This window comes from Leopardus geoffroyi, chromosome B1 (assembly GCF_018350155.1).
Source record: "Leopardus geoffroyi isolate Oge1 chromosome B1, O.geoffroyi_Oge1_pat1.0, whole genome shotgun sequence".
NCBI lineage: Eukaryota > Metazoa > Chordata > Mammalia > Carnivora > Felidae > Leopardus > Leopardus geoffroyi.
Window position 1 is genome coordinate 120,930,077 of NC_059327.1, and position 17,479 is coordinate 120,947,555.

At 38.1% G+C, this 17,479-nt stretch overlaps 1 protein-coding gene across 6 annotated transcripts in view; it reads left to right on the plus strand.

The window, feature by feature from the left end:
- Positions 1-17,479, plus strand: part of PPP3CA (protein phosphatase 3 catalytic subunit alpha) — a 330,036-nt gene that overhangs the window by 249,499 nt on the left and 63,058 nt on the right. For all 6 annotated transcript variants that reach the window (XM_045471787.1, XM_045471795.1, XM_045471799.1 and 3 more), the window contains 3 exons: positions 8,459-8,570; positions 10,121-10,266; positions 12,777-12,916. In XM_045471787.1, coding sequence (XP_045327743.1) covers positions 8,459-8,570; positions 10,121-10,266; positions 12,777-12,916 — 398 coding nt within the window. The remainder of the gene's footprint in view (positions 1-8,458; positions 8,571-10,120; positions 10,267-12,776; positions 12,917-17,479) is intronic.

Below are 17,479 nucleotides of genomic sequence, written 5' to 3' on the forward strand. Positions count from 1 at the left end.
GTCTGTTATATGTGAGTAGGTGTGAATACACTCCCAGCCCTGTATTTTGTCTTTTTTGGCATCTGTCATCCAACGAGGGTAATTTATTAAACTCATTAATTAGAACAAAACAGGTAACTTTTGAGTAGAGGTTCTTCCTCAGCTTCCCTCCTGCATCTGCTTCGGGTAAGTAGAAATTACATTCCAAATACAGGCAACAACCTGGCTTTATTCACTTGTTTGTTTTTCTTGGTGCTTAATATGGTGTCTCAAACAGAGAAAGGGTTCATCAAATATTCATTACAATAAATGATTTGAAATAAGGATGAATGTTAAGAAGCAGAGCTCATGAGATAGCAGTACCTGGCATTATATGTGCTCTCAGAAAAAAAAAAAAAAATAAGGAAACAATGTTTAAAAGGAAAGCAATTATTCTTCATGCAGAGATAAATCAACTTTATAGAAGTCTCACATCAACATCATGTATTCATAATAATCATATAAAAGAAGATTCATTCTAGGTTTTTAATTTTTTTTCATAATACTGTATTTACTATAAGAATATATTTTAATTTTTTTTAATGGTTATTTATTTTTGAGAGAGAGAGACAGACAGAGAGCAGAGGAAGGGCAAAGAGAGGGAGACACAGAATCTGAAGCAGGGTCCAGACTCTGAGCTGTCAGCACAGAGCCTGACGCAGGGCTTGAACTCACGGACCTGAGCCGAAGTCAGACGCTTAACTGACTTAGCCGTCCAGGTGCTCCTACTATCAAAATATTTAATGTCAAAGAACACATCACTCTTAAACAGCTTTTGTTTTTAAGACTGTCATACAAATTTTATGTTTTGATTATTCGATTTACCTTCAGTTGTTGAGTCTATATATGCAGAGAGAGAAACTATAGTCATTGTCTATATATATATATATTATAAAAGTATATATCATCTTTTCACCAATATATTAACCCTTTCTGTATTTAAAGAACATACATTTCTTAATTATTCATGATGATGAGGGAAGAAGGGATGGTTTGGGTATATAAATCCAAAAGGAGAAAGTAAATTTTTGGTATTTCTTCCACTTGGTAAACAAGTATGGTATTATTGAACATAAAATGTCTATGCACTATAATCAGAACTATGGAGAATTTAAAGAACTGCATATGCTTGCTCTCTACAAACCTAAATCTATTAGGAAAATAGAACTATAAAAAGCTACATAGCATCAGAAGCCTAGAAGAGGCAGTTATCCAGGATTCCATTATTTGAATTGATTATTTAAATCTTGTGATAAAAGAAGCACAGAAAATGATTGTCATTGGAATTTAGAAAAGTGGGACAATTTTGTAAGTAGACATGACTGGGGAAGACTGAATCAAAGAAGTCAGATTAACTAGGAAGGAAATTGAAGCAAGAAAAGTCCAGGGGAAGAAATTAGTCAACTTCATAAATCTCATTCATGGGCTAACTTGACCAACTTGTTAGGGAAGGGTGATTGAATATAAATTTTGTGAGACTTTCCTATCACATTAGGGCTGGTATCTGCCAAGAGAAAACAACAACAGCAAACTACAAAACAGTGGCTTGAACAAGATTATTTCTCTCTCCATTAAAAGCCCACAGATGGGAATACCCAACTGGTGTGACCCAGCATGGTGCCAGGGCCCAGGTTCTTTCTGCCTCATTGCTCAGATGGGTGTGGGGTGCCTGGGCTCATTCCAAAAACTATCTTGTCACCCAAGACAGCTACACCAGCTTCAACCATCATCTGCCATGTTACATTCAGCCAGAAGGAAAAGGAAAAAGAGAAGGGCATGTCTTCTTATCTAAGGATGTTTCCCAAAAGTGGCACAATTACTTCGACTTGCATCCCATGGGCCCAGATTTGTTACTATGGCCATAGGTGATTTCAATATGGAGCCAAGTTTGAGAAAAACTGCGATAGGCAGAAAACAGAAATGGGAGGTAAAATGTTTCTTCTACTTCGCTTTTATTGTGATTGTGTGGAAGCCTTTAGAGGCTTCAAAAAATTATTTGAGTGACTCTTAAATTCATCTTACTCATTTAATATGTAAAGTGCTCCTATGTAAGATTCTGAGGATGAATGGAATAGGTGTTCTACCTTCCTTGAAGCTCATCTTCTTAGGGAAAGCTCAAGTCCGTCCTGTTGGGAGTGATGTATTTTTATTGGCCAAATGATGGAGTGCTATGTTGGACAAATTGTTTTAATATCATAATATTTGTGATTTTTAACGACTTAATTTGTCATCTTCTAAAATTTAATCACAGAACTAACACTGTGTCCTGTTACTAATAAAGATAAAGCACTACAGCGTATGTTGCTTAAGTAACAGTTGGCGTGTTTGGGCTTCTCCTTCTTTGTCTCACCAACTCCATCTTCAGATAATATTATCTCTTAATCTTGTTGGCGTGTATTTACCTTTGAATGTTTACTCAACGAGTTCAGGCTTCTGTATCTCTGGCCTCAAATTACTTGAAATTTCCTAAACTCTCCCTAATTAGAGCTACTTAGAACTCTGCTTCTTTAAATTAAAGAACTTGAGAAGCAGTAATCACTAGCTTGCTCTTCATCAGATTTCTTTTTAGTCTACAGTTAATCTAGATATTTGAACTATGAAAGTTGTGATATTTTGTATAATATGCACCTTCTGAAATTCAAGCAAAGGATCAAAGTATCAATCCAGATGTTGGTGGCAGAGCAAATGTAAGTAAGTATCAGGTCCTTTGAACGTTCTAAGATCCATACACCAGAGTTCCTGTCTTCATAAACAGATCTTTAATTAAACTCTAAGTGTCTTAGAGTACAGCTCCAGGGACTTGCCACAGGCATACAGAAATAACAAAAATCTGAAGTCCTCATCTATGAAAATGATCCATTTTTATTAGACTGTGACCTTTGAGGGGTTTGGGGGATGGCTCAGTGATATCACCACATTTAAAATAGAACAGACATTTCTATAAAATGTGTTTACTGAGAACCCTTTGGGGTTCTTAACTGTGGATTAAGGAAGCTGACATTGTTTGCATGCTGAAATGCTATTGTTTGCCCGGTATACGTGATCTCATTTATTCCTCACCGCTCTGCAAGGAGCATGTAAATGTCTTCCTCTTATGTATGTGAAAACCAAAGCTCAGAGAGAGTCACACACAGTAAATGACAGTGCTGGGGTTAGAAATCTGTGCTCGTTCGGGGCATCTGGGTGGCTCGATCGGTTAGGCGTCTGACTTGGGCCAGGTCATGATCTCACAGCTTGTGAGTTCGAGCCCCGCATCAGGCTCTGTGCTGACAGCTCAGAGCCTAGAGCCTACTTCCGATTCTGTGTCTCCCTCTCTCGCTCTGCCCCTCCCTCCCTCATGCCCTCTCTCTCTCTCTCTCTGTCTCTCTCAAGAACAAATAAACATTAAAAAAAAAAAAAGAAATTTGTGCTCTTTCCACTACACCCCATGCCTTGGCCATATATCCGCTAAGCAAACCACAGTAATGCAGACACTGATACAGACTTTCTTATTCGCTCATACATGCACAAGCATGAACACACAGCCCTCTCCCCCACCTCTAAAATCTGAAGGTCACATCATTGATTATAAAATACTCTCTTTGAGCACGATACTGCTGGTTTAAGAAAATTCCTACAACAAGAGCTCAGTTTTCCAGCGCGTACTATCCTAACAGCTTTCAAAAGGTTCTTGATGCATCTCAATAATTCAGGACTCCCCTGCAGGTATTCTTTTTGACTGTCCTCCGGGCGAAGAGGACCCACTTATGTTTAATCTTACCAAATCACCTTTGAAGAGGGGGTTCAGATTTCATACAGTCTCTGCCGGGTAGTATTTTCAGGTACTAGGTAATAAGCTATGGGCAGTACATGGAGTTCATTTTCTGCACCCCTCCCCATCCCTTCCCACCACCTTCTCTTTCTGCCAAGATTAGAAATCATTCCCCACAAAGTTAGCCCAAATAAAACAAGCGTGTTTTTGAGGAGTGATGAAAGAGATCATTTTATTTGGGGTAATAATTCGTCCCCTACCAAACATCATCCTCTGTGTGGTGATTGCAATATGCTCCTGCACCTCTCTGATCAGGCATACGTGCATACGGAGGTCCACGTCTGAGTGCGTGCATCTGAGAATGCAGAGAAAAACTCAGAACTGCAAACGAAAGCACGCACAGCTGTTTTCTTCTAGTCGCTTCCTCAGGTTCCCGCTCTCGCCATTCTGCACTGCACGGCCTGGCAGTGGGCTCTGTAGTGGGCTAGCCCCTCCCACTGTACTTACATCCAGGTCTCAGCCCGGGCCTCAAACACATGTAAGCGTGAAGAGCTGTTGTGTTTATTCGCTATGAACTCCCAGGCTTAAATGAACCACAGCAAGGCAGGCAATGTTCTGTGCTTCTGCCTGAGAATAACAAGCGAACGGGACAGCAAGGGATGGTCAGGTGACAGAGTGATGCCACAGACATGAGGAAGGAATTGTCTGCTGTCTCCCTGCCACGATGGCCTTTGTAGTGCATTGCTATTACTCTGCTGCTTCTCTGCATGCTTGTCAGAGGAGGCAAAGAATGCCTGAGAGGCGGTGCGTTTGACATTCCGGGAGTTTGGATCTTCTCCCAACCAATATACATCCTTCGCTTCATTGTCCTGTGACTGAGAGACATCCCTTCTGATTGGTGCGTATCCCAGCTTGGGTAGTTCTTTTCGAAGGCTGGTTGATAGAGATCTGGAGCCGTATATTTTCTTTTTTGCTTCCTCCCTCTTTTCCCTCTTTCTCGACTTCCCTGTGCCAGTTTTCAAGAAGACTCATCATTAAAAAAAAGGCATACAATACAGAATAAATCATTGCACTGCTGTTATCAGTGAACCAGTGAAATTAATGAAGAAAATGATATTCTTAGCACAATGATATCCTTAGCACTGGTGCATTGGGAAAGATGGATAAGTTAAACAGGTGAAAACCAGGTCTGTGATGGAAATGAATAAAAATATAGAGGAGGCTCAGTGTTTTCGTTTTTAAAAGCTAATTTTGAGTTTTTAAAGTTTTAAGTATTTAAAGCTAAATTTAAAAGTTAATTGTAAATATTTGTTTAATTGCTCAGGGTAGCACTGGAAAGACAGTGAAGGTCCACTTGCGAGTTATTAGTGCAATGAATTTACATGTCACAATGAGGAAAGGCCAGTGTAACTTGCATCTCTGTTTCCACCGTAACCGATTACTTCAGCGAAAATCTTATTCAAATTTGCCCCCTCATACCACGTATATGAAAATAACCAATTATTTAACGAATTTGCGTTTCATTTGCTTTTTGGTTGTGATAATTTTTTTTAAGTTTATGTATTTATTTTGAGAGAGAGAAAGTGGGAGTTAGGAGGGGCGGAGAGAGAGGGAGAGAGAGAGAGAATCCCAAGTTGGCTCTGCACTGTAAGAGCGCAGAACCCGACAAGGGGCTCAAGCCACGGACCATGAGCTCATGACCTGAGCCACAGTCCGAGGCTTAACCGACTGAGCCACCCCGGCACGCCGATTGTGATCATTTTTTGTTAAAGAGATTTTCCCTTTTAAAAATCATGTCAGGTTATGATTTTGCTGAAGATCGACAGGTCTCCAGAACGTTTAGATGGTAGAATGGTGGCCAGCAAGACAGTGTTGTGCTTGGCAGTGCTCTCACACCAGATGTTGAGGGCGAAGGCTGGCAGGGTTCCACTCTCCAATCCACTCTTGCCCTTTCATTTACCATGCCACTTCTTCCATATTGGCTGCATTTGTGGTTTTATTCAGCGTTTGAGAAGATATTTTATTCTTGCCACAGGGGAGAAGGACATAAAATGTGAAAACAGGATTCTTATTGTTAGGGTATGTTGAGCCAAGAATTTGGAAATTGAGTTATGTTTTCTTTCTCTCTTTCTTTTTCTTTCTCCCTTTCTTTTCTCTTTTTTCCTTTCCTTTCTTTTCTTCCCTCCTTCCCTCCCTTCTGTGTCCCTGTCTTCCTTCTCTTTTATAGGAAAGGAACTAGTATTTCTTAAACTCCTACTGTATACTAAGTGCTTTATATCCATTAAATAATAAGGCATTTTAAATGTGGATTGAGTCACTGAAAAGGTAAATAAGTATGATAAATATATCATTAAATATTCCCGTATGGTTCTTTGAGGTTTCAGTTATGAAAAAGCTACAGAAATTAAAACTAGAGTCGATAAAGCTGTGCGCTAGTTTCGGAACGAGATTTTTAACAGTCGGCAGAGGAGAAAACGTGGGTCCTCAAATGTGATTCCTCTAGCACTTGACTGGGGTTAGAAAATTGTGTTTTAGGTTTTAGTTGGAAAAATAATAGCTTTGCTTTAAGATTCTCACAGGCAAAGCTAATCTGAAGAGTTCACTGTTGTGGTTCCATTTCCAAAAGGATATTGACTAGGAGGAGGCCCAAGGGAGCCTTCTGTGTGCTGAAATGTAACTGGATTTGGTTAGTAGTTTCATAAGAGTTTACATATATAAAAACCCATTGACTGGTATATTTAAAATATGTGCACTTCACTGCGTATAAGTTATACTTTAGTAAAAACAACAATAACAGCAAGAAAATCTTTTCTGAAAGTGGCTGTGGTATGGCCAAAACATATGCTCTTTCTCAGTATGTAAATATAATACGTTAGATACAACAATTTTAATAAGTAAATGTAATTTGCAAAAGACTTTACGTTCCCATCCTATTCCAAACTAGAAATCCAAAGTTAACAACCAGTATGAAAGTGTGTGTGTGTGTGTGTGTATTTCTTTAATATTAAGGTTCAACTTTATAAAGTTTAAATTAGGAATAGTTATCTCATTGACATTAATAATGGTTTATAAATATCTTCTCTGAAATGTGAGACAAGTTCGAGTAATACAAACTCCTTTTATAAAAGCATGTACGTGTACCTCTACAGCCAGACACACAGCGATCAGAGCCTCATTGAACCACCATACTGCTCACTGAGGATAACAGGGAATATGCACCATCGACAGACCATCATGACTTAAGGATCACTTGTAGAGACCATCTGGTCAGCTGTTCAGAAATAGCAATATCATTTGTCATGTGAACTTCAGCTAATAGCTATAATTAGAAAATGATAATTAGAAAATTAATTAAGGTATCATATACATAAAATTTGATATCAACTCATTATTTTTGTTTACTTCAATGATAATTACACAGTTGGAAACAATATCTTGAAAAACACAGTAATACATACTTGCTTTGATAATTAGTATTTTCTCCAAGACTTGGGCTGTATATTCAAACGTAATTATTTCCATTTATTTAATAAATCATCATATAAGCTGACAGAGGTGATTGTTCTTCACAGGTATCACAACAAATGAATCACCAGTAGCTTTTCCCAGTGGACATACTCTGGCATATTTACTATATGTTGGAAAGCTCTTTATAAAAAGGAAAATACTGTATGTTTTTTGGTTTCAGACTTAACTAATCAGACTCAGACTTGCCTCCATATTTTTGTGGTTTTGTATCTTTTTGACTCACTTTTAGAACATAAACTTAATGAGGATAAAAAAGCATACTTGTTTTTGAAGAGTGGTTTTCTCTTCCCTGTGGGTTCTTGATGAATGCCAGTGGAGGATAATGAAATTGATGTTAGTACTTGAGTATCTCAATTATCTTAATGCACACTTCAGGATGACTATGTCAATGTTGGTTTATTCCAAACCTGGTGAATTCAAAGTAGACCTTTATTTTTACACAAACTGCAATACCCAAGTAACTAATTTGAAAGTTGTAAGATATATGAAATGTTTCCCGTAGTTATTAGCAGCATGTGTAGTGAGATTCCCTGGCCTTCAGTTTAATTATATTTACATACAAAACAAACAAACAAACAAACAAACAAACAAACCAAAAACTTAAGGCTTTGTATACCAAAGGCACTGAAATCAAAGACAAGGTGATAAGGGAGAAGAAGGCTAGTGAAGAAGAGAACATAATTGAAAGTGGAGACCCAACCCCAATCAACCTGAACCTGATATTGTTTAGTTCTGAATTGTGTCCTGCCTTTCCTTCCCAATTCTTCCATTTCTGTTACCTGATTTAATTTTTTTTTTTTTATAAAGAGAGGTGTCTTTATTTATTGATTGCTAATTATGTTTCTTCTCATACTTTTACACTGGTACATTTTTAGGATATCTTCATTCAGCCTTCTTCCAATAGACACTGTAAAGTCCATTGTTTTCTTGTGGTACATAGATTCCCAGTGCATGTATGTATTTTAGGTATAGACGAGCCTTGGCTTTCTACTAAAGTGATGTTTTCTGTTTGATTTTTAATATCCTCCTTAATAAGGCCTAGCCTTTTGGGGACTTCCAGTCACAGTAGCACATCAGTTCATGTCTTCGTGCTATGTGAGCAATGGGGTGCTTAAGTGTAACAGGGAAATATTTATTTTTATGTTATTCTTATTTTTTCAGTGTGTGCTGTATTTGTGGGCCTTGAAAATTCTTTACCCCAAAACACTGTTTTTACTCCGTGGAAATCATGAATGTAGACATCTAACAGAGTATTTCACATTTAAACAAGAATGTAAGTATACTTCAAGCTTCTTCCATTAACACCATTTGTGCTAAATCGTCATTTTAACCCACACTGGGAGCACATGATAATAGGATCCATTGCTTAAAAGCCAGAAATTTAAAAAATGACACTATTTTATTTTATGTTATTCTGTATCTCTTTCTAAGCATGGATCATGAAGAGAACTCAGAATTTATTTTTATATTATAAATTTTCTATAAAGTGACCTAAAATTTTGAGTTAATATTTGATGTGACTTGTCCTAAGAAACAATCATTAACTTAGTTTTTTTTTGAAAAAGCCAGAATACTACAATTCAGGGAAAGAATTTTACCCTTTCATCTCAAATCACTCAAGAAAAACAGATGGAGGGAAAATTCAACTGAGCTTCTTTTTGGACTCAATAGATTTACTAGCCTCTCGTGGATTTGACCAAATTAAAGATGACGTCTTCCTTTAGACATAAATACTAGGAGTGAGGACTACTTTGCATAAATTTTATTTTCCTCCTGTCTTTAATTTTCCCTATTGTCTAGTGAAACAAATTTCTCTCTGTCATTTAGGCTCATTTTCAATGGAGTACAGAGACTTCTTTCAAAACATTAGACATAAGTCAACAAAGGAAAAGCAACGTGCAGTGACACATAAACAACTTTAGGAAATTTCTTGCCATCTCCTTTTCTCTAAGATCACTCAGAAAACTTAACCAGCTTTCTGGCCACGTTTCTGTTGGTCTCCTAGTTTTTGTATATGTAATTTTGAGCTACATCTGCAGATGAACAGTGAGGATGTATACAAAAGTTCTCTCCTCTGCTGTATAAAAAGTTACTACAAACTTAAAATGTGGATGAACAACAAAAATTTACAACAGTAGATATAAAGATTAACACAGGTATTCTCTGCCCTTCCAAAGGGTGTCTTATGTCACTTTGCTTTCATGAAAGACGTACAATAGTACTTGCTATCGCTAACCAAAAGAAACCCAAGGAGAATTTTTGCTTTTAGGAGGAAAGGTGAAAAACAAAAATAGGGTTCAATGTTAAATTTGCAGCAAGCAGTTAACAGAGGCAGTGCTCACCCTGAGCAATGAGTGGTCCCGCCAAGCCCCTTCCCTGGGAACTACACTCAGCCCCGCACCTTCACGCCGCCATAGCTTTGAACTGTGTCTGTGAGCCTCTGTACTTTATCTCCATTTATTTTGTGCGTCTGTTACAAGTAGTGTCTGAAGATATCAGAAAAGCCTAAGAGGTTATTTTTTTGGACCTGGGAATGCTCAAAAATGCTTCTATATGAATTAATGATAATTGCTTCTTTGCTTTACTCCATTTCAGCTTACACAAGGTTTCGTAGGAACATTACACTTTCCCATAGTGGGTAAAACCTGCGATAATATGTCTTCACGACGTCTCGTTTAATCACATTTTGGAACTTTGCGGTGTGTAGTTGTATGCTCATAGTATGATTCTAGGAAGGAAGCATTAAAAAACGATTTCAGCGAAATGATCCTAGCTATGAAATTCTGAGAGTCAAGTATTTGTTTTGAAATCATGTCTTAAAAGGTAAAATAAAGTATTCAGAACGCGTATATGATGCCTGTATGGATGCCTTTGACTGCCTGCCCCTGGCTGCCCTGATGAACCAACAGTTCCTGTGTGTCCACGGCGGTTTGTCTCCAGAGATTAACACTTTAGATGATATCAGAAAAGTAAGTTCTGTTATTTCCAAGACTCATCATTCTGCATGCTTCATTAAGAAATAGAAGACCTGAATTTCCCTGTTGTTTTCACTAACTTTATCCTTTCGAATTCAAGTGATTTAAAGTGACCATGAATCTCTTCTTTGTACTCACTTTTATTTAGAAAGCGAAATATATTTATACTTGGAAGAGTTTTTATCTCAAAAACCTCAGGGTTCATTTTACCATGTGATGTGTCATTGAAATGTATAATATTTGATTGCCAAATATATATATGCCTTTTCATTTCCCTTTGGCTCGTTTCAAGCAACCATTATATATTCATAGTGTATTATAGCTAGAAAATGTTCCTTTGCTCTTGGGAAAAATCACAACTTGACCTTTAAAATGTGTCTATATCATCATTTTTTTTTGAAAATCTACTCTTTTCACAACTTAAAACTTTAAAATAACAGTCTAACAAAGATGATGATGATATTCCATTGGTTGTATTGAGTAATGAGGTGAAAGTTGATTTTTTGAGGTATTTTTTTAGTTGAAATTGGCTATTAATGTTGTTTTAGCCAGCGAAAAGATTAGTTAGATTGAATATGAAAGTATCTTTGTCTTGAGAATATGTAGTAATATGAGATAATATGAGATCCTTTTATGTAGTGGAAGAGACAATCTTCTAATCAACACAGAGCATTGGTATTTGCGCTCTGTTTAAAGTATGATAAAGACGTGACACTGAATCGTAGTCATGAAATTCAAGGAGAGAGCGGTTCACTTTCTGCATGGGTTCTTTAATCTGGTAGACGTTTGCAATATTAACTAAACTTCTTATCATAAATTAAGTAAAATTTAAAGCTATCGCCCGCTATCCCCAAAACTTACTTTCTGGCATATTTCAGATATTCTGTTCAATTTTCATATACATCATTAATCTCTAACATTAGCCATAAAAAGATTCTTAGGTTTGCCTTTTGCCCTATGTCAGTTACAGTTTCCACCACACTTAACTTTACTTAATTAATTTTATAATTATTTATTCTTAGTGTTTTAGAATGCACTCCGTAACTTTTCCAGATTAACTTCTGTATTCTGGTTGCCTTATCAAAACTTCAGCTGGGAATTCATAGTAATCAGAAAGACTCCCCTTCTTTGCTGTTCTACGCCTGTAATAAGTTCTTCTTTCTTAGAAAGAAATTCTGTATTTTCACAAGCGTTATTTTTCTTGGATGAATTGTTCCAAAAGCATAAATTATTTAAGTCTCTTAAACAAGTCTAAATTTGCAATGAATATTTTATGGATAACATAATGGTTGAAATATGGTGGGTCTTGGCTTATTGAAGTTTTTCATTGAGTGTTGAAAATGTGAGATATTGCTTCATTCTTTTTAGGTATTAGTAAAAAGTGGTGTGTAGCAAAACCATTATTTACATCACCTTTTATGTCTCAGGAAAAAGAATGTGATCGGCTGCCAAGCTTATATATTCCCCTTTCCCTGTGGGTTTTTGAAAAAATATTAAAATATTGAATATGAAGAATATCAGTTTTTAATAGGTTTTCATAGCTGTTTTATGCTTTTTTTTTCAAGAGACTGTATAATATCTGCTAACCTCACCAAAGATTCTCTAATTGCAGTTAAATCAGAATAAACTACAGGAAAGTGACAGTGTTCTAAAATTGTTGGTGAGGTGTCATTTCCAGTTATTATATTGCTCCTACTTTCTAAATACACCTTTTTAAACTGAAATATGACCTTGCTGAACATTTATAGCTGGAAAATGGATTTCATATGAGGGTTTTGGTGAAACTATAAAGCTTGGAACTGTGAGCTGAAGAACGACCAGCTAAATTTGGGTTTATTTTACCGCTTATCATTCCTCTTGGTTTGTACCTACTAAGATAAACTACAGCTGGCTTGTACTTTAATTCGAAACGTAGATAGCCCCTAATAGTGACTGTCCAGAATGTCATATAACAAGTGGCTGCTCTTAAAATGAAAGCCGTTTGTTCTCAAAGTCATATTGTGAAATGTAAAAACCGTAAGTTGTTCTCCATCCAGCTTTCTAAATCACTGTTTAGTGGAGGCAGTAATAGAGATTTGCCCAAAGGTAAAACAAAATAAAAGCTCCTCCTCAAGAAATGAAACACGGAGTCACATCAACTGGTAGTGACTGAAATACTCAGATCAAATAAGTAAGGAAGAGGGAAAGAAAAAATACAAAGTAAACCAGGAGACAAGAAAAAAGGATCAAAGAGTAGGAACTAAGGAGGAGACAAGAGGGAGATGAAGTGATTAAGGCAGCCAACAGACAGACTCATTAGAAGGAAAGAGGGCAAACTGGAGAGAGATGAAGTGTGGACGGAGGGGGAGGAAGGAAGGCAGGAAAGCCAACAGGAAGAGAGGGAGTGGGCAGTTCACCAAGCACTGTGCTGGGGAGGAAGTCAGGGACCACAAAAACACTTGTATTTTCTGGATTCCAAGCGTCCAAAGATTAGTATTTTGCTCTCTGTCTTCTATTTTTCTTAGTTAGACCGATTCAAAGAACCACCTGCTTATGGACCTATGTGTGATATCCTGTGGTCAGACCCCTTGGAGGATTTTGGAAATGAGAAGACTCAGGAACATTTCACTCACAACACAGTCAGGGGGTGTTCGTACTTCTACAGGTGAGGATGGACGGTTCGCTTTCTGGAGCACATCTGGTTCATAAATGTTCTCATTTATCAGTTCGTTCTCATTTATCAGTCTGATGTGTTTATGATGTTTATATCACTTCTCTAGGAAACGAGGATAAATGAAAGCATCACTTTGCAAGCTTGGTTCAAGTGGATTCTTAGCACTTGTAAAAAAGATAGATAAATAAATAATAAATAAATAAATAAATAAATAAATAAATAAATAAAACTTTTCTGTGAATACACTGATATAATACCTGTGAAGAATAGAAAAGCCATAAAAGAAGCATGTGGTGGGGAGGGGTGCTTGAGTGGCTCAGTTGGTTGAGCATTCGACTCTTGATTTCGGCTCAGCTCATGATCTCAGGGTCATAGGATTGTGCCCCATGTCAGACTCAGCACTGAGCGTGAAGCCTGCTTAAGATATTCTCTCTCCTCTCTCTCTGTCCTCTCCTGGCTCTGGCTGTCTCGTGCATTCTTTAAAAAAAAAGAAGAAGAAGCATGTGATATCAGGGTGGTGAGGTAGTACAATTTGATAGAAAATTTGTTCTGTTTCAAAGAGTGTAGAAAAAATTCCAATGCCAGCCTTCATCTTCCTTTCAACAATATAGTCACTTCAAACATTTTTTTTTACCACTTTTCATAACTTAAATCAGGAAAACAACTTTTAAATCTGTTAATTAAATTATATTGACGTTATTCTTACATTTTCTTAAGTTTATTACACTTCCTGGATAAATTAAAATTAGCAGCTCAGTATATAGGTACCACGGTAAATTTATTTTTAGCACTTTCACAAGCCACTTTGAAAGATTGTTACAATAATTTTTATATTTGCCAGCGTAGGGGGATTTACCCATTTCCTAACATTTCAGAGCACTTCAGAGAGAAATCGGCAACACAGCTGGGTTTTTGGGTCCTCGCAATTTTCCTGACATTTCACCTCAGTTGTGGCCTCTGCATTTGACTCCCCTCAGCTTCACTGGGTTCTCTTAGCATCGGATATACGGTTTATGTGACAGGAGCCAGAGAGACAGGAGAAGGAGGTTACGGAGAAACCGAAAATGTTAAATTCTATAATACACAGTCTTTAACCAAAACAAAACCTACAGACCAAACGTGATGTGCACTGAAGTTTATGCTCAATTCCAGCCCTGGAAGTTAAGCAGATGAGAAGGCTTGTGAGAAGGAACTGAAACATGTCTTCTGTCTGGAGACTAAGCAGACAGCATCCTTCCACATAACATCGATCAGAGTTTGTTCAGCGGTAGAGCATTTTGTTCCACGCTTTAAGTTTTCCTTATGGGGAGGAGGGGGAAGTTTCCTTTTACTCCTCTGTTGAAGTGATTGAGAAGTGAGTTTGTGAACAGGTCTTGCACACTGTAAAACAGCCTTCACAGAATACTTTTTTGTTATACATCTGAAGAAAGAGGTTTATTCCAAGCTTATTGATAAGAAAGATTACAATTCATTTTATGATTTGGAAATTTGGGCACCATGTCCAAGGAGTCTATTTTGGGGTGACATGAAGAAGGGTGGTAAATATTTCTGCAAGGCTTAAAGTTCCTTTTTAGGAATTAGTTAATTTGGAAGTGATCTTTTCTTAAATATGATAAAAGTTTTAGTGAAAAAGATAAATATTGTTGAAATATATCAAAGCCAATTTTTCAGTTTTTAAAATCTGGTGTCAAATCCCTAATTACACTGTGAGAATTTAACTGATTTACTTTATACCCCTGATCTGTGCTTCAGTAATCCAGTAGCAAGTAAAATCCCAACCTCTTGATTTTGATATCGAAGCGCATTGCATTAATCTGTCTTTCATTCACAGTGTAACATCCTTCCATTGGTTTTCTGAGTCAGCTGTTCAAATAAATCATATTTTAGATAAAGTTCTGTGCTGGACTTACATAAAGTTACGGTATTTTTGTTTTGTCAGTATAGAAACAGATGTGTTTACATCAGAGATAAAGTCCATCAAACTAGATAATTAGAGGATTATGCATGTTTTCACACTTTTGTTCTCAACAAAATGATTGTTTAAGTCCTCTCATTAGAGAGTTCTGTAATATCTGTAGCCATGACAAATGCTGAATATAAACCCACAGCCTATCGACTCTGGCGAATGGCAAAGCAATCTGGATTCTGTTTCATCCACGGAAGAGAAAAGTGACTCTTTCCTTCTCCTAGAGCTTTTTGATTCTTTTGTTTTCAGTTCCCTTGGAGGCGTCAAGGCATCTTCTGTGGCCGGGGTTTATAAAGCCGAGCTAGAGGGGCACAAGGGAGTGATCAAATTGGTAGAGAAACTTGGTGACAATTTCGCTTGAGTTATTGGCAGTCATTTTGATGGACAACTCCCAGTTTTATTTTACACGTTTATGTGGAATCTGCCCTGCCACCCTGTCCCTCATCTAACATACTGTCTGGGCCATGATTTAAATGCAGTGAAGTTCTACAGAAAAATGCATCAGTAAGAATGCATTCATGCCACCATGAGTTAGAGAAGAGAGACGGTGGGACAGAGGGGGAGGAATCCTCTGCTTTTGCCCAGGTGCTACCATTATGTTTGGAACCTTAGAGTGGAGTTTGCAAACTCAAATGCCTGTAATGTCCAGGCAGGTACCTGTGATCCTTAACGGACCAAGATTTACACCGTAAAAATCCGTAAGGATCCTGACAGGTTGGAGGTAAAAATTTCATTTTCATGTAGACCAAACAAAGCTGTCAGCCAGATTTGGTGCTCGGGTTGGCAGTGTGTACGCCTGCCTTGGATGAATCATGTAAGCTTTGTGTTCTAGGTGTGGCTTGCTTCGAAAGGAGTGAGTTCGGTCAGACGTTCTGAAGTTCCTCTAAACTCTGAAACTTAAAGAACATCTTGACAGTCATTTTAAAAGGGATTTTGAAGCTGTAAATTGCGGCACACTCAAATCACTGCTGGGCTCTTAATCACAGATCAGCAGCCTGTCTTCTCCCCTCACACAGCCCACCTTCTCTTCTTGCTGTTGACATTTGCCAGCCCCTTCCACCTGGAAGTCGTCCGGTTCCTCCTTCTCACATGTCCCGAGTCTCCTCCAACTGATCCAGCAGCACCCTGCCTCTTGTGCTGCCCATCTTGGGTCTTCCTCCTGATTCCCACATTTTTTTCTTCATTCTTCCCCTTCCCCCCCCCCCCCCGGAAGCTCACATATTCTCTTACCTTCACCGTAAACTGTAAACTCTGTGGTTTGATTACCAGATCTAGCCCCTTCATCTGTTTATCTTCCTGAGCTGGACCTCTCTATTTCTAGGTGGCTGCTGGAAATTTTCATCTTAGATGTCTCATCCTCACCTTAACTCACCTTGCCTGAGAAGTATTATTATTTACTTCCCCGCGGGAGATTCCTCCTGGTTTCGCTGTTTCTATTAACAGTTCTATTAACAGCCATGCAGACTAACAAAGATCCCTGCTTTTTCTTTCTGCATTGAAATCACCACCAATCAGTCATCACATCTTATTGACCCTTTCTTAAAAATATCACCAGCATGGGGCGCCTGGGTGGCTCAGTCGGTTAAGCTGCCAACTTTGGCTCAGATCATGATCTCACAGTTTGTGAGTTCGAGCCCTGCGTCAGCCTCTGTGCTGACAGCTCAGAGCCTGGAGCCTGCTTCGGATTCTGTGTCTCCCTCTCTCTCTGGCCCTCCCCCACTCATACTCTGTGCCCTTCTCTCTTCTCAAAAATAAATAAACATTAAAAAAAATAAATTAAAAAAAATTTTCACCAGCTGTAGATCACCCTGTCATCCCTTCTTCTCACGCTGAGTTCAAGACTTTCATTTTTAGTTTGTTGAAATCACACCTAAATTTCACAACATCCTTCCCACTCTCTCCCCAGATCATACGGTTTCCCTAATGGGTGTTCTTTTGAGAATTCATTTGATCATTCAATTATTTAACAAACATTAGTTGAGTACCTATTATACATACTTTCTGTGAGGTTTTATAGATACTTAGAGTACCTGCCTTTGCGGGACTGTGCCTTTGAGGGTCAGAGACCTATAAACTATGACAAATAAAATGCAAGGTGAGTAGTGCTGTGAGGAATGTAGAAATTCTCTCTCTCTCTCTGTCTCTCTCTCAAACACACACATACACACAGTTAGGGGGCCTAGCCCAAAGAGAGGTGGATTGGAGTTTAAGGGACAATGCATCATGAAGGTTTTACAAGACCTGAGTTTTAAAGGACAAATAGGGTATATCCAACCAGTCATTTGGGGAAGCTCTCTGCATGCAGGGAAAGTGGTGTTTATGAAAATATGATGGGGATGCCAGGATGGCTCAGTGTGTTAAGCCTCTGACTCTTGGTTTCGGCTCAGGTCATGATCTCATGGTTTGTGAGTTCAAGCCCCGAATTGGGCTCTGTGCTGTCAGTGTGGAGCCTGCTTGGGATTCTCTCTCTCTCCCTCTGCCCCTCCCCACTTTCTCTCTTTCTCTCTCAAAATAAATAAACTTAAAAAGAAGAAAAGAAAATACGATGAAATAGAATGCATCTAGAAAGATGACCATCTGAATGGTCC